Source organism: Mustela lutreola, chromosome 10 (assembly GCF_030435805.1).
Source record: "Mustela lutreola isolate mMusLut2 chromosome 10, mMusLut2.pri, whole genome shotgun sequence".
Lineage (NCBI taxonomy): Eukaryota > Metazoa > Chordata > Mammalia > Carnivora > Mustelidae > Mustela > Mustela lutreola.
The window spans coordinates 64,110,137-64,128,469 of NC_081299.1; the positions used below are offsets into that span (position 1 = coordinate 64,110,137).

Here is an 18,333-nt window from a genome sequence, read left to right on the forward strand (position 1 = left end):
GATCCCTGGGTACGCTTCTGAGAGAACCGAAACTAAGACAAGATATAAGCCATCTTGTATTATTATACTAGTACATTTTGAAATGTGGCCAGAATTCTACACATTATTTTGCATGGAAAAAGCACGGCTTTGTATTTTTAAATCCTCTTCTGCATAGTTAGGATTTGATCCACTTTAGCCATTATAACATAATACCTGCCTAAGAATTTCTTGAATCCATCTGACCCACCCTGCTCTGGCTGAAGCTTTTATCTCTCACCCGGATTTCCACATTATCCTGGCTGCCCTCTCTGGCTCTAGTCTTTCTCCCCAACAAATCCACCCTTCTCACCATCTGCAGAGACAGGCACTGGAAAGTAATTCTGACCAGACCCCTCTCAGCCCAAATAGCACTATTGGGTAAATTTTAAAAGGCTTCTGTTACTTACCACACTCTTGTTCTATCTAATGGAAAACTGTTGTAATACTCCGGTGTCTGTAGAGCAAGATGCTCGATGGTCATTTTCAAGGAAATTGACAAAATAATACACAAATCTACAGTGTCCACAATGTGTGATGCCCACTGAAATGTGCATCCTTTTGCACTGCATAACCTCTACAATTGTACAGAACCACCGTGGTTCTGAAAACTCCCTGCTTCCATAAACACCTTGTGGGTTCCTAGTATACAGCATCCCCAGTTTGCAACAAAGTGGCAGATGACCCATCATTTTCTGGCCATGTGACCTTGGGCAAGTGATCTCACATCTCTATATCTCAGTTTCTTTGCTGGTAAAAAGGAGATGACATCATTACAGATTAGATAAGCCAATGCCTATAATTAATAATGCTTGATGGCAGGTACACAATACATCTTAATTATTATTTTTATTATAATGTCAATAAACATTCAAGAATGGAGGTCCCTCTGTTTATACCAAACAGGCAGTCCTCTATGAAAAACATATTTTTTGCTTCATCCAACTATATAATCAGAAAGGTGATGAACACTATGTATGTTAGTATATTTTTGTCTATACAACCACTCTCTGCGCTAGAAAGGTTCTACTTTTGATGATGAAACTGAGAAGAATGACTATGGCTTGCTTTTGGCCACAGGTAAGTTAAGAGTCAGAGGCTGAACCAAATCTGGCCTGTGTGGTTCCAAGCTTGTGCTTTTAACTGAGCTAAAGGTGGAGCCTCACAGTCCCACTGCAGGCTCAGATAGTGGGGGATGTTGGCGGACAGGGCACAGGCAGAGATGTGAAAAGGAAACCCAATATAGAGCAGCTTGTTCAAAGGCTCAGCTCACTGACCATAAATATTGTAAATTCAAGGAACAGGTTTTTTGGGTTAGTTTGAAGTGTTCTTGTGTAGAAAGTTGGGAGATGAGATTAAAAGGGAATAGTGGACACAGAGTAAGGAAGGATCCTGGGTGCTACGCAAGGATTTCTTTATCTCCAAAACTCTCCGAAAGCAAAGGGACAGATCACACCAGGTGCTGACAAATGGATGTTGATGTCGAACAAACAGAGCTCTCATTCACTGCTGGTGAGAATACAAAGTGGTACAACCACTGTGGAAACAGTTCGACAATTTCTCCTCATGTTAATCATTCTCCTATCACATGACCCAACCGTCATGTACCCAGGTATTCACACAAGAAAAATGAAACTGTGTATCTATAAGAAGACAAGAACTTTCTTAGTATATTCTTTCCTAATAGCCCCAAATTGGAAACAAACCAAATGTTCATTAATAGAAGAATAGATAAAAACAACTGTGCTGTTTTCACACCGTAAGATCGTTATCAGTAATAAGACGGGTTGGACTAAGAAGGCACTCAACAACATGGATAACCCTAAAAATATTATGCTAAGTGCCAGAGGTCACACTAAAAGGCATATGCTGGGGGCGCCTGGGTGGCTCATTGGGTTAAAGCCTCTGCCTTCGGCTCAGGTCATGATCCCAGGGTCCTGGGATAGAGCCCCACATCCGGCTCTCTGCTCAGCAGGGATCCTGCTTCCTCCTCTCTCTCTCTGTCAAGTAAATAAATAAAATCTTTAAAAAATTAAATAAATAAATAAATAAATAAAAGGCATATGCAGTTTGTTTTCCTTTATATTAAGTTTTAGAATAGGCGAAGTTCATCCATAGTGATAAAAATCAGAACAAGGCTTGCCCGTTTGCTAATGGGGTGGAGTTAGTATAACTGAAAGGAGGCACAAGGGTATTCTCTGAAATGATGGAAATGATCTATATCTAATGGTGATGGTGGTTAACAGGTGCAAAACTCTGTCAAAACTCATCAAACTGTACACTCAGATTTAGTGTATTATAATGTATGTAAAATGGATCTTGGGAAAAATAAAAGTACCCAAAAAATAGATCACAAAACAAAGAACTGCCTTTGGTTAAGTTACCTACAGATTGGGTGTAAACTCTATTCTTACAAATCATACAAATTTAGGGTTCAGTAGAGGAACTTGGTTATGGAAGTCTTACAAAGCTTCTCTTCCTTCATTCTTTAACAAATATTTGTTTTAACAAATGTTTGTTTAGCACAATGCTACCACTCAGGATCTGGGTGATTTGGCACAAACGACTCTCAGTGTTCGGTTCACTCATCTGTGAAATGGGGATGGTAATAGTACCTACCTCGTGGGGTTGTTGTGGGGACTGAAGGCGTGCATATATGCAAAATTCTTAGACTTAGTACTTGCACATGGTAAGGGTTAAATAAATGCTAGTGTTTCATATTATTACCCTCAGTTATGTGCCAGGCTCATAGTATATACACAGTAATAGGACCTAGTTCCAGTTCTATAAAATTTATGATGTCAAAGAAAGGAGAAACAATAAACATGTAAATGAATATGCTTGATATGATCACAAAATTTGAAAACTGCTCTGAGTACATAGATGACTGTCTTGGAATGGAATACCCATTCAAACTGAAAATAATCAGCCACCTAAATCAAATCAAGTTCAGATAGTCATTTATTGTTCTTCAGTATTATTATTGTAATGATGCCTCTATTCCTGGCGTCTGAAATTTGGAGCTCCCAGGGCTCAGGCCTCTGACCTTTATTCTTCTGTGTCCTAGCTTAGTCCTAGGTGATCTCACTCTTTCATGAGCTGTGATGCTGAGTTCATGCCTCTGAACCCAGCATCATGGCTGAACTCCCATGCATATAAGGACATTTAAATCCAAATTCTCCATCCTCAGCCACCCCAAACTGCCCTTTCCTCAGTGCTTCCTATCTTGGAAAGAGCAGCTCCATTCTCCCGCTGCCTTGTCCTGGCCTGCTTCCTTTCCTTTTCTCATATTTCATACCCACTAGTCGGCAAATCCTAAAATCAGTCATTCCTAAGAGCACGATGACGCCTTTCCATCTAGAATACAAGAGCTTCCTAAGGGATCATAGGGCATCCAGTCTTGCTCCCCCAGAACTAGTCTCTGCACACCAGCCAGGTGACCTTTCCAAAACATTAAGGATCCACGGCCTTCCTCTGTTTTAAACGCTCCAGCAAGTTTCCTTCACCCTGTCCTTTTCACAGCCTATGAAGCCCAAGACAATCTGCCCTGGACTACCTCTCTGTCCTCTCCTACTACTCTCTCTCTCTCTCTTGCTCCCTTCTCCAGCCACACCAACCTCCTTGCTGTCTCTTCAATATACCAGTCAAACTCCTACCTCATGGCCTTTGTACGTGCTGTTCCCTCTGCCTGGCCTATTCTTCCTCCAGATAGTCTCATGGGTCCTTCCCTGACTTTACTCAAATCTCTGCTCAAATACGAGCATCCTAACTAAAACAGCACATACACTCCCACCCCAGTCTCTAACTGCTTTTCTCTGATTTTCCCCCCTAGTGCCTGACATTCTATTTTATTGGTTTATTGCCCTAGCTTGAATATAAGCCTGATGAGGCAGAGACAGTCCTTGTATCTTTTGGTCACAACCCCAGGGACTAGAATGGTGCCTGACACATAGGAGATTCTCAATTGATTAGTGATAGATGAATGAATAACTATTATCTTAATTGATGTAGAGTTTCCCAGTTTACAAAGTAGCTACATATACAGTGTCTTAACAAGCCTTCTAACAGTTTGTGGGATAGGCTCTGTTATCTCCATTTTGCAGATAAGTTCTAAGTCTGCTTACTCTTTTTGAAGTCCCTTGTTCAAGGTCATGCAGCTCTTGGTTACATAGGTCAAACCCTGGTCTTTTGCCTTCAAACCCAGCTTAATAATCATAATCATAAAGTATTATTAACAATATTTAACAGTCTATGAGTACTCCTCTTGATGTTTGTAGTATTTCATTTAACAATGCTTTGAGGTAGGTACTCTTCTGACTGCCATTTTACAGAGGAAGAAATTAAGTAACTTACCCAAGGTCACAGAGCTGCTAAATGGCACAGTCAGAATCTGGGTCCTGGGTACTTGACTCTTAGGACTTGTTCTCCAATCAACTAGCCCACTAGGCATAGCCTGTGAAGTGAACAGAACTAAGTAAACTGTGGAACTCAAATGGACAAATACCAAATTTGTTCTAGGACTTTCTGCCATCCTTAAGCTCTTTGCTTTTGCAGAATTTAGCAGAACGTTTCTCTCTCTAAGATGATGAAGTGGAGAGTTGTATCTCAAATTCAATTTACATTATTTTGCTTTCTGCTATTCATCCATCTTTGAAATGTTTGAAATCGTTGTTTCTGAACTGAGAGGTCACTTAGGATTCACGGGCAGGGCTTGTGGCGCTTCTGGTAGTTTGTCCTTATGCCTCCTCCGGTAGCTTCGTGGTGCTTTCGTGGCCAAGTGCACAGGCTGCCGTTCCCTCTGAGCTTCAGATTCTACTCCTCCTCCTCACCCCATGACATGTCTTGTTTCATAAATTCTCGCCTTCAGTGTATTACATAACCTACATTGTGGAACATTCCATTTCTATTCCTTTCCTTTCTTTTCTTTTTTCAGAAAGGAGGAATCTATTTGATTGAATGTGATGGCACCGGAGGCAGATTTGTGGCAAAATTTTAAGTGGTGAGAAATCTCTCTCAGCTACCTGGATTTTGAGAAGCAAATTGTGATTCCCTAACTCACTTTGTATTGAACTGGACAAGTTAGATGAATTAAAATAGCTTTATTGGCTTGTCTTCTTGTCTCCAGGTCATGCAAGTGTCTGCACGGGCTGCCTATTTTCTTCTCTTTTTGGATATTCAAATTATTAACTTGAAAAGTATGCATGAAGTTACACAAACACAGCTGGGTAACTTTAAAATATCAAACCCCTTGGATCTTAAATAAGCAAGCACTCAGATGTTGAAAAGCAAATCAAGTATTTTAATTGTTTCTTAGTTCTTTATAACATAAAGGTTCTTAGCATTTATCTGGGAATAGACTGGGTTCCTTCGGGGCAGCACAGAATCTGTTCATCCAGGTATCCCCACCATCTGGCACAGGTAGGTCTGTTCACCCAGGTATCCCAACATCTGGCACATAGTAGGTGATCACAAGAGTAGGTGATCAACATGGTAGGCACTTGATAAATATATGTTGTAGCTCTAGTACCATCTTTTATTGCCTACTTGCAGACTTGTGTCACATACTTTCCATGCACAAGTGTGTGTGTGCACACGCACACGTGCACACTAGGTTGTGAGCTCCCAGAGGAGAGGATTTATGTCTTGTTCATCTCTGCATTCCCTAAAGAACCACCAGATAGCAGGTGATAATTAAATGATCACTAAATTGAACAGCACAAGGATTTTAACTTCTCTTACTTGATTCATATGCCCTTCGCCCACCCCACCTTGTCCATTTGGCTCTGAGACCAGACTGCCTAAAACCATCACATCAATCTAATCATGTATTTGAAAGCCAGAGACCTTGAAATTATTTAAATCAAGTTCAGAATTACATTTTTAAATTTACTCCAGCCATCTCATAAGTAGATTTAGCAACTAGCTAACTGCTATCCCAAGAGGAAGAAAAAAAAAAAAAACAACCCAATAGCATAAGCCTAATGAATGTGGTCAGACATACCATGTAACAGATGTCCAACATACTGCCATGTGCTTAAATCATAAATATGATGGCTCTGTTTGACATAGCAAAATATATTAGAAGTGTTTCATCGGTCACTGGGCAACTTGGTAGATGGGAGGGGAACGATCCTGAAAAATGTAGGAGCTCTGACCAGGAGCATCTCACAAGGAGCCCTGGAGAAACACAGATAATCTGTTTGCAATGATTCATCAAGTTGGTTCTTTGTTTCCCTAATTTGAGTGTCAAGTGCAACCATACAATAAAGAATTGCCAAGACCCGATAAGATTCTCTTCTGGCTGCTGCTTTTCCTGCCCTAACAACTGGTACTATTCATGCCTAGAGCACAAGTTGAATAAATAGCTTCAAGGCTGGCAATATTGGATCGTGTTTTGAATTTTTTGTTTTCCCTTAAAAGGCAAAATCCTATGTGTGTCTTGCCTTCCCCCAAACACATTGCATGGATAGTCACTGTGGTACCAATAATTTTAACTTTCTTAATACTAAGTATGGAAGGATGCCTCATAAGTTAAAAATAGTTCCTGTTGTATCATCAGTGGAGCAATGGATTACTGAAGATTAAAAAATGATTGTAATGCCTTTTTTGGCCTTGAGAAAGCTCTTATTGTGCCTATGGTTCAGTTGGCTTGCTGATCATTTCCATCTTAATGTAATCTTTAACATTACACTGCTACAGGTGAGGTGTTAAGTAAAACAGTAAGACAACTATTCTTGCTGAGCAATTTCACAAGAAATATGTTTTTTTGACTAAATTAGACATTTAACAAATGCCATTTGTAATTCAGCCCGGGGAGGAGGAGGGAGAATGTCCTTAAAACAAGCTATTGATGTGAACTTCCCAACATAAGACAATAATTTTTAAAAATTTTAATCTATATTCTAAGTGTGAAATTATGTACTGTCAGTGCAGTAGACCAATACAAGGAGAACACCAAAGTCCTTAGGAGTCTTAAAAAATAAACAGTAAGCAGTTTTATCTCCAGCAGCCAGAAATCTTTCCTCACAATTAGGAAGAATCTACAGGTCCAGTTAATCATGTGGCTATGATGTGCTGAATGTTTCTAACACTTAAAATCATTTAAATGACGGCTAGAAACCTCAAAGTTCTGTGAGAAATATAAACTGTAATATTTAAAATAAGGAAATGAATTAAATAATTTAGATGAAAATTTAGATATAAAGGTTGCATGACAGTAGCCGGCTTTAAAAAGTAAAATACAGGGGGATGTTAGAAAGCCTACAATCGGACAGCCGAAATAATAAATAATTTTTTGGAAAAATTATTTCCTGTCAGATTTCCCCATGCTAGGAGCATAAATGCAAAAACTATAAATAGAGCAAGTGACATTTGGACAGTTGACTTGTTTTTATCAAAATTACAAAAAGAATTTAGTTTGAAAATTTTCAAATAGCTATCGTGTTCTGAATCCAAGTGGGTTCTCCTTCCTTTTTACTTGATGACTTCATAAAAGATAAATAAGCCCTCGGACCAATAGGTGGGTACCCTAGCACGGTTAACTCTCTCGCCCCAGAAATTCCACTAGGCTGAAAAGATTATTACTTGGGGGCGGGAAGGGGCGATGCAGAGGTCTTTAGGACCCAGCAGGCGGCGGCAGGCGGCAGTTGTGTAGATCACTGAGAGACTACGAGGGTCCGGTTCAGTTTTAATTCTGTCTCTAATCTCTGCAACAGCCGCGCTTCCTGGGTCCCGCGGCTCTCCTACCCACTCAGGCGCCGCCGCCGGCCGGCGAAAATCAGAGCCGCCCGCCCCCTCATCACCCACCATGGAAACCCTCCAAGAAAAAGTGGCTCCGGACGCGTGTGCCTGAGGATTCCTCACAAAAGAGGTGCCCAAAATGAAGACCCTGATGGTGAGTCATTTGTGGCAACTCCTCTGAGCAGAGGCGGGGACCCCCGGACGCGGCGTCCTCAGGGCGCACGGGAGAGCTCCAGGGGCGCCTAACCCTGCGCCGCGAGGTCGCTAGTTACAAAAGGACAACTTTCCACCTGCTCCGTGTCCCCTTCTGGTTCTCCGGTTCTGCCTGGCTCGGAATCCCAGAGCCGAGATGGGAACTCGGCTTGCCTCGGCTTCTGGATCTCAGGCGAGAGGTCTGGGGACCCACGGAGAACTGGAGAAGCGGTGGAGAGGTGGGCGCGTGGCTCGGGGGCAGGGGGATGCCCAAAAGCAACAGCCTGGCAAAAACTAAGAGGGGCGGGGAAGGGGGGGGGACCTTTGCAGACTTTGTTGGTTTTCTTGTCGGATTTCAAACTTGCAAGAATCGCGGAGGTAGAGCCGCGCGCGTCCAGAAAGGACCGGGTGCGAGCGCTAGAGGGTTCCAGCCGCCGAGCTGGGGGAGGGAGGTCCCTCCGAGAAGTCCGAGCCCACCTCTGCCCCGGCAGCCGGCGCGCTTTCCCTCCCCTAGCCGGGCGCCGCGCACCACCTGCCCTCTGCCGAGAGATCTGGGAGGTGGCGTCGGCCGAGAGCAGCAACGCTCGGGAGCATCCCCTGCCGTACGCGCGGGGACGGTGCCTCCCCTGCCCCTGCCCCGGCCGCGCGCGGGGGACTGGGATCCGGGCCACCTCCCTCCAGCCTCGGGCCTCCCCCGCGCGTCTGACCGTCTCGCGCGTGTCCCCGCCGGCGCGCTCCTCCGGGGCTGGCTCTCAGCGGCTCTCCTCTGCTCTCTCCCGCCCGCCCGCCCGCAGCGCCATGGTCTGGCTGTGTGTTTAGCGCTCACCACCATGTGCACCAGCTTGTTGCTCGTGTACAGCAGCCTCGGCGGCCAGAAGGAGCGGCCCCCGCAGCAGCCGCAGCAGGCGGCGGCGACCGGCAGCGCGCAGCCGTCGGCGGAGAGCAGCCCCCCCTCGAGGCCCCGGGCCCCCGCGGGACCGCAGCCGCTGGACGGATACCTCGGCGTGAGGGACCACAAGGTGACAGCTCGCTCGCCGGCGCGCACGCCACCCAGCCTGGGGATCCCGCACACCTGAGCCTGCCCCCTTTCCCGGGGCTGGGAGGCGCCGTGAGTAGGTGCCATTCGGAGGATGCAAGGGGGAGCGGACCCGCTGGGGTGGGGAGGGATAGTTCCTTCTCGGTGTGAATTCCTGTTTGGAGTCGGAGGTAAAGTTTTTCCGGGAAGAGGGGTGAGACGAGTGGACCCAAAGCTCAGTTTCCTTACAGGAACTGGCCTGGAAGTAGAACCTTCTGGTCCCCAGAACTGCAACCGCGGGTGGGTGCCGGGTGCCTGTAGCGTCGGGTTTGGCCGCCCAGTTGCGCGGGGGTGGGAGGAGAGCCGGGATCGCGCGCGTAACGCCGGAGCGTGGCCCGCGGGGAACTGGAGGGTGAGTGGCAGCCAGTCCGCGGCGGCTGCTCCGAGATTCCTCTCTCATCTCGGCGCTCCGGCTTGCTCTGGGCAGAATTACCACCGCCTTGGGGAGCGGTCCCAGGCAGGCGCGGAAGGCTGGAGGCACAAACTCAGCTTCCATTGGCTTGAAAACTCATCATTGAGGACCTGTTTTTCTCTGCCTTCCGGGAAGCCACAGCATGGCTTGGCTAATAATTAATAAGATGAATTTTTTTTTTTTTTTAAATTGAGCCTCCTTCCCCCCCAAGTGATAAATCTCTGGTTTTAGTGCGCGAAGCCTCTGGGAGAATTCTAATCAAGTTCCCTGATTCTGAATAGATATTTTAATATAGTTTAAATATATATTCCCCATTATTTGAAGCTGCTAATATGTTTTTATTAAAACACAATTCCACTCTGTATCTGCTCTAAAAAGGCTGGAGGATTTCTTGAAACCACCCAGCTATTCCGCTTTTTATATTACACGATTTTATATTTGTGAACTAAAGTATTATTTAGCAGGTGGTCCTTTTCCGTGAAAAGATTGGTCTTAACCTTTATGAAAAAGTCAAACTTTTTTTAAGTGACAGTCAAAATATTTCCACTCATTTGTGCAAAGCATCTTGCAAAGAGGATTTTGGGGGGTAAACATTCTATGCAGCTGCTAGGGATCTTTGAATGCTTGTGGGAAAAAAACCAACATATCATGAAATGTGGATGGATAGGTAGATAGACCAATAGGTATAATGTATAAGAAATGCTAGGTATAAAACAGTACTGTTGGGGTACAGAAATGAGAACCATTACTGTCCAGGAAGGGTTAAGGACATTCTCTCTGAAAAGGTAGACTTTGCCCTGGGGAGAATTTGGGGAAGCAGAAAAGAGGAAGGGATTTCTTTAGGAGGTGATTTGGGGACTGGGGAGAGGGCTAGTAATAAAATCTTGAAATCAAAAGTAGAGAGGGTCTTCAGTTTTTCAATAACAGCTTCACTTTTCTCTTTAAGATGTTGATTGATTACACTCTTTGTATGTCTAAGCAACCTATAAGGGCTGGAGTTCTAGAAAACTTTAGACATTGGCTTCTGACTGGATGGATGTGATGTTTATGTGTAACTGGTATAGGATGAATATATTGAACTTGGTGGATTTTCATGGTGTTGTTTAGTGGAAATGGCTGTATAGCACTTGTGAAGCTTTGATTAATGGGGTGTCAAAAGGTAAATTTGCTGAAAGCTTTGATCTGCCTTTGGGATGGTATTCCTAATACTTTTCTTCCTGTGTTCTGCTGGATGGACAGCAGCTAAGAATATTGATAGCATACGGCAAAATATGATACCCTCATGTTTGTTTTCAAAAATGGTGTTTATTCATGTAAATATATTGGATTCCATTTTCAGTGGATTGGAGTATTATTCATTAAAATGAAAAACAGCCCTTTTTTGAAAGGAATGGTGAAACTCTTTATGAGAAATTGGGCTAATCTATAGTAAAGGGTTTTATAAACTGTGATGTGTTATATGGATGATAAATGTGCGAAAGGTCTTAAAAATTCTTAAAAGAGAATTATAAACGTGACCAGGAAGGTCTTTGCATCCAATGAATACCAGTGGAATTCTTCCATAGAAAACCAATAGGGTCTTCAAATTCCATGCTCCAAGGATTCAAGATTTTACCCCACCCTAAGCAAAAGAACAAATGCAAATCTTTTTTTTTTTTTTTTAAACAAATACAAATCTTAAAATCTATGCCTTCTCTCTAGGCATTATTCCAGTTGTCCCACTGAACCACATGAAAACTTCTCAAAATGTCGTCACTTGACTGCTGGCTGGAAATTGGATGAAGTTTTATTTTTGAGGGTTATAGGAAGGTTCATGTAGTGTTAAGTTGTTATTTACTTCGGTTTATTTAAGATCTTCCAATAGTCTTGCTTAAGCAGAGGTAGAAATTTGTTAGAATATTGCTAGGATTTTTTTTTTTCCAGATTAACACAGGAGAGGTTAAGAAATCAGGATTTTCTATTCTCATTATGTTGCCAGATGATGCCCTGATTGCTTTTTTTTTTCACTCTCATATCAGGCCTTAGAAAAATTATAGGATGTGCTGAATGTGATGACCACCAAGCCATATGCTGCTGCATACTGAATCAGAATTCCAACAGACTTTATTTGCCATTGATTTACAGAATCTGGAGAGAGTTATAGATACCATTGAGGAAAATATTCACATCTCCATGGCTGGTGGTCCAGAAGTCTGATAAATACGTAGTGTTTATGTTCAGTTACATGGTGGTATTAACATTAGAGCTCTAAGATTAAATTCAACAGGTGGTCCTAATCCCCAACACCTGAATTTCTCAAATTACAGCCTGTCTGCAATGATAGTCTTGTCTCATACGGCTGCAGACTAAATTACTGTTGAGATTAAATCACTGTGTGCTTTTGTTGAAAGACATGCTGCAAGTCAAGCCAGTGATGAGCAATGTGTGTTGAAGCTTAAAATATCACTTTCCATGGTCATATTCTCTCCTTCCTCGTTCACAAACGATGTGAGCTGAAATTGTAATTCCAGTGTGACTAAGTGAAGGCTACTTGGAGTTTCTTGTGATAATGAAGACATTTCATTTTCTGTTAGAGAGATTCTTTCTCTTCATTTCCAACCCTTTTCCCCAGACCTCTTCCTACCGACGTTTCACCAACTCGTTTCAATCTTGTTCGCATCTGTCACTGCCGGTACTGTATCTGTATCTGCCATTAGTGTTCTGGTCCCCAGTTTTGGAGCCACTGATTTCTAAGCAGATCAGCCAGATAACAAGCAAAGTCAATTTTCATGCCTTTAGAAACCTTCTGTATTTAGAACTATAGCATAATGTATAACCAAACTAAAGCATGCGGGGGTGCGTGTGCGCACACAAACGCATATAGACAGACACACACACACTAAATCAAGCAACCTTCAGAGAAAAGCTTCAACTCTCCCAGCAGAGTGGAAGGGAACATGGAGTGTATTCTGTTTCCAGCCTGGATCTGGTCTGGATAGATAAAGTCATTTGCTGTCTGGTGGACCCTGTGAAATGAAACTATGAGCGGATTCCCATTTCCAGTGGACAGGAGCCCTTATCACAGGAGGCCCACTTGTCACCTGGGCTGCCCTTTTCTAAGATGGTTTATGAAGGAGCAGTGATCAATGGGGTCTGAAGCTGAGCTGCTATCTCCTTGCTTCAGTAGTAGCTCCCAGGAACGGATTTTACACATACTAATAACATGCTTGTCCTTGGTTCTTTCTTTCCTTAAGCACTCAGTTATTCAGACAAAACGGAACTGCTGGGAGGTAACAGTATGTTTGCTATTAATTCACAGATGTCCAGCTGGAGTGATAGGACAAGTCAATGTAAGAGTTGAAAAATAGTTCAAAACCAGAAAAAAGGCACATGACGTATAACTTACTTTAGAATTATTCTTCCTTTTAAAAAGTATATAAATGCTCAAATATAAGTTTGTACCATTTATTAGACCCTGTTTTATAATATTTGAGGCATCCAATCAACGATTGATAATTTGGATCTCAAAATCAAAGTGAACTCAAGTACTAAAATGTAGTAATTACTAAAATGTAATCTGCCAATTGCAGATGATGAAGCCCTGTTAACACAAATCGGCAACCAAAAAGAATGATAAAATGAATGATTTTTCATGGGGGAGGAGTTGTGATAATGTTATTGCTTTTAACAGGAGAAGGGTTCATGTAATATTTGTTATAATATATAACCTTCCTTAATTCTAAGAGCCAGGAGTGTTTCTTCAGGTTCCCAAGGAATAATGCCAAGATACCCCCATGCCAAAGTCCAGACCACACTTGGTAAATAGGTCTGAGCTGGCTCCCTCTCCATTTCTGGGCATTCTGACCTCCTTGCTGGGCCTTGAAAACTCATTGTGCCTCAGGACCTTGGTACTTCTGTCCCCTCTCTCTAGAAAGCTCTTGCCCAAGAATTTGTACATGATTGCTTCCTTCTGGTCATTCAGTCCTCAGATCACATGTCATTTTCTAGATCATACTCTTTAAATAGCTCTCTCCTTAACCGTCATACTCTATCAGCCTGTTTTATTTTCCTAATACTAGTTTTAACAATATCTGAGCGAATCTCAAAGTTGTCTTTGGTATTGTTTCTCCACCACCTCCCCCCACCCCAGGTAGAATCTAAGAGCAATGATAGCAAAGTATTTATACATCTTGTTGACCAGTTTCACTCCAGGCTCTAGAATAATACTTGACACTTAATGATCACACAGCAGGTATTTATTGAAGGAAAGAAGAAAGCAGAGTGTATGGGGAGAGGAGAAAGACAAAGCTACCTCACCCTATGTAAACTCCCTTCGTTATAAGAAGCATCAGTGCAGTCCCAAGGCCCTGGTATGTCTCATCTTTCCTAATTTGGTTTTCTACTACTACACTACTAGTAATAATAATGGAAGGAAGATGAAGAAATGATTTAAAACAAGACTCTTTGAGAATGAGATTTAGGAGTTTACATTTTAGCAGGCTTCCCTTACAACTCTTATGCACATTAAAGTTTGAGAATCATTTGAAATGTTTTTAATCATCATAATGTGCAGTTCCATAGTTAATTTGTTTCTGGGTTTTTGAACTACTCATAGCCCAAAGTAAATATTCACTGAAGGCCTAATAGTTGCAAAATTGGGTATTCTGGAGGAAGAACAGAGTGTCTTCCATCAAAGTATCTTTGATCTAATTGGAGACAGAAGACAAAGAAGCAAGAAAGAAAGGTTAAGTAATAAAGCAAGTGCTAAATAATAATATGAAACCAGGAAACAATCAAGGCATTGACATTAAAAAGGAGCCAATTTCTGTGATCTTTCTCATCTATAAAATAAGTTAAATACTATTATTAATTGAGAAGTTATAAAACTTTCAAACTAAAATTGCACTTTTTAACCCTTTTTTATTGCGCGCGTGTGTGTGTGTGTATGTATGACATGAAATGAATACTTAATAAAAACTTGGATGTCAAAGCAACTTCAAAGAGGATAGTTGGGTTAAATTAAAAATATTCAATCTCTTTATGATTTTCCTTAAGGGTAGCATAGGGTCTTCTGGAATCTTGAAGGGAGCTAACCCTATTGCCCTGTTCAACTCTTTCTGTCACATGGTGATCATGTCTTCCAAACCAAATCTCATAACTCATGGCTTGAGAAATTTGTGTTGGCCACAAGACAAAACATTTACCATCATATCTGTCATAGAAACATGACAACTGTTAAGGAGGAGACTTTCCATAGCCTGTAGGGTCAAGTAGCAACTCACTCTAATTCCCATTCTATGAATGCTGAGATGAAGCAAGATTGGAGATGAGAAACTACTGAAAATTAAAACCCACCACTAAACAACAAATCATTGAAACCTGCTGTACATCTACTATATACTCCTTGAGTAGCTGTGAAGAATCTTAAGTATAGAAAGACCAAGAATTATTAGTTCTTAAATAATGGTATTATTATCTATACCCTATGAACCTGATTCAAGAGAAGAATTCCATTAGGAGTGAGTTTAGGATCGAGTGACTGATAAAAACTTGAAGGTGGGGTTATTTATGAGAGGCACTCTGATTCTTCTTCATGAGCTCTTTAGTCCTAACCTCTTAGAGTAGGCCTGGGACAAATAAACATGTTTATTGTGTGCCCTATTCAGTATGGTTTCCCAAATTAAAGTCACAGGCATGCATATTCTTTCAGTTTAGACAACATATCCGCAGGGAAGCCCTCCCTGACTTATAGCCTGGGTTAGATCTAAGCTATATGTTTTGTGTTCATAGCCAGGATCCCATGGTAATACTTATTCCAGCTTATTGTTGTTTCTTATCTCAACTTGCCTGTCTTCCCTGCTCTATAGTCAGCTCTTGGAGGCCGGGATTTTTTTTTTTTTCCCCTCATTCATGTCATTGTATTCTCAACCTTTAATATAATGTCTGATATAGAATGGGTCTTCAGTAAGTATTTGTTGAATAAATGAGTATAAATGAGAAATTTTAATTTCTTCTAAACTAATTCCACCTGAAAATTTTCTATTTGGCACTATGACACACATACCATTTCCCCTGCCACCAGTTGTAGTTCTGTAACTATTGCATTTCTATGTACTTGTCCTAATCCGATCTCTTAAAACATACTCAGAGTTTTGAGCTGGAAGAAAAACTTGAAAATTCCCAAAAGGGGTTCACAAGTGCTTGTGTGATTTGCTCAGAGTCTCCAGTGAGCGGCAGAGCTGGGGCTACAGTGTGGGTCTCTGACATGAATGTCATTACCATAGGGAAGTTTCAGTGCCAATATATTCTAAGCAGTGACTCAATATTATTTGAACAGAATTTATTAAAACGAAGAGCCTAGGCCTACCCAGTTATTGGAAAGAAATAAATATTTAAATATCTTACTATTCTGAAATGAATATGAGAATATGCCTCTGGGTATTCAAAAGAGCTTCCACCAACCACTGGCTTAGCAAGTGGGTACTTGAAAGTTCTCACAAAATGCATGGTACCCGTGTATTAGAACAATTGCAAATAAGAGTGGATTTTGCCTTTAAAAAGTAAACCAAGCCACAAGGACTGCCATGTTATTTGTGGAAAAATGTCATGAACAGATCACTCATTTAGCTGAATTACCTTCTCCACATGAAAACATCATCAGGTTAAGCAAGTGTTTGAAACACTGCCATTCTGCCAGTAACCATTGATTCCTCCTAAGTTCTGAGATGTAATACCTACTCTGAGGTAGAATTACTTTAGGCAGATAAGAAACCATTTTACCCATAGTAGGGAAAATTAACCTTGATAGTTGTTGAAGCTCAGTATGAAAATAGAACTTTTTATTATATTCTCTCTTAATGGCCAAGAAGGTGTCCATAGTGTTTCTGGGAAGCTCACAGAGTCTGAGAACACTCGGGCAGACTGAAATGTAGAGTTAAACCATTTTTTTAATAAGAAAGCATATTCAGGAAATTAATTGCACATATGGGGCCTCTCCACTGACTGAACTGCATTATTGCATTTCTAATTTACAGATCTGCTCATGTTTCTCGCTTGCCTCCAATGGCTTCCCATTGCCTAGAGGTTCAAGTTCAGACTTCACAGGCAGGCTCACAAGGCCCAATAGGGGTCTGTCTGGCCTAGTTCTCCAACCTCACTTCCCTTCTCCCCAAGCTCCACACACCCAGGGAATACATCTTGCTGTCTCACGCTTCCCTCTGCTTTTCCTCCATCATGGAATGCCCTTTCTCTTTTTTTCTCCCAGGTAGAGAACTAATCATTCATTAAGATCCAGCTCAAGCATCTCCTTTCCAGAGTCCTCCCACATATAACCTCTTTGCAGAGTAGATCCCACATTCTTTTTTTTTTTTTTTAATGATTTTATTTATTTATTTGACAGACACAGATCTTAAGTAGGCGGAGAGGCAGGCAGAGAGAGGGGAGGAAGCAGGCTCCCTGCTGAGCAGAGAGCCAGATGCAGACCTTGATCCCAGGACTCTGGGATCATGACCTGAGCCGAAGGCAGAGGCTTTAACCCACTGAGCCATCCAGGTACCCCTAGATCCCACATTCTTTTATGCCAGCCTTGCGTTGGTCAGTCAATCCCATATTGACTGAGTATCTCCGATGTGTTATACACAGGGGAGGAAATGAGAGGAAGGACATACCCCTGACCACAGGAAAGTCACAGTGGAGGAAATACTGTAATTGCTATTTGTTAGTAAGTGTTAAAATATTCTCTGTATCTTGTATCTGCTTCTTATCATACAATAATATTGTGGTTATTTGTCCACATGCTTGTCTCCCTGACTAGAATGTACATTTTTGTTTTTTAAAGATTTTATTTATTTGACAGACAGAGATCACAAGTAGGCAGAGAGAGAGGTGGAAGCAGGCTCCCTGCCCAGCAGAGAGCCCAACGTGGGGCTCGATCCCAGGACTTTGAGATCATGACCTGAGCCGAAGGCAAAGGCTTTAACCCACTGAGCCACCCAGATGCCCTAGACTGTACCTTTTTTAAGCCAAAGAATATAACTGAATCCATCCTGGTATCTCCAGAACCTAAAACTGTATCTCATATATATCAAAACTCAATAAATTTTTGTTGACTGTCAGATGAGAAGTGTCCTGTTGTAACAGTATATAATAGGAAGAGATTTGAACAAGTGTGGCTAATAGACTTACTAACCATAGGAATGGACAGAAGTGATAAGTAGGGGCAGAAGGACTTCACATATGTGATATTCATATCTTTAATTTTTAGTTCCCCTTTAAATACAGAGCAGCATCTGTTGACCCTTCAGAGTGGTAGACCAGGTGCTGAGATGTGGAAATGCCCATGTCGGAGGACAGTATGGTATCACGAGGCAGGGAACATATCCAAGCTTTTTACTTATTGTGAGCTCTTTGGCAAGTCACATGATGTCTAGGCCTGAGCTAGTCTGTGGAGGAGAAGAGTTAAATTCATTAATTACTTTTTTTACCAAGTAATATTGTGTACCCATATACCTGACATTGTGTTCAAGACCCAGGAGGCAACACTGAAAAGGTGTGATTCCCTAACTCCACGAAACTTATGTCTATTGAGAGGCAGATAAACAGACATGAAATTACAGTGCAGATTTGGGTATCAATATTTCCATGCTACGGAGGTTAGATTTTATCCTAAAAATTTTGAGGAAGTCTTTAAGGGTCAAATTGTAGGAGTGACTCCAATCAAATGTATCTTCGAATGGATTAACATGGCTTCTGTGTGGCACAGGTCAGAACAGTTCTGGTTGAGTAGAAGAGGGCCAGTTAGCAGACCGTTGCTGTCATCTCAGTGAATAATGCTGGTAGCCAGAGGAGGAAGAGACCCTAAGTTTCTGCCCACCTTATGTTTGTGTGGTTGCCCACCCCACCACATCAGTGTAGACTG

At 42.0% G+C, this 18,333-nt stretch overlaps 1 protein-coding gene across 1 annotated transcript in view; it reads left to right on the forward strand.

The window, feature by feature from the left end:
- Positions 1 to 7,630: 7,630 nt before the first annotated feature.
- Positions 7,631 to 18,333, forward strand: part of ST6GALNAC5 (ST6 N-acetylgalactosaminide alpha-2,6-sialyltransferase 5) — a 174,519-nt gene continuing 163,816 nt past the window's right edge. The window contains exons 1-2 of the mRNA XM_059136800.1: positions 7,631 to 7,912; positions 8,745 to 8,969. Coding sequence (XP_058992783.1) covers positions 7,898 to 7,912; positions 8,745 to 8,969 — 240 coding nt within the window. The 5' untranslated portion in view covers positions 7,631 to 7,897. The remainder of the gene's footprint in view (positions 7,913 to 8,744; positions 8,970 to 18,333) is intronic.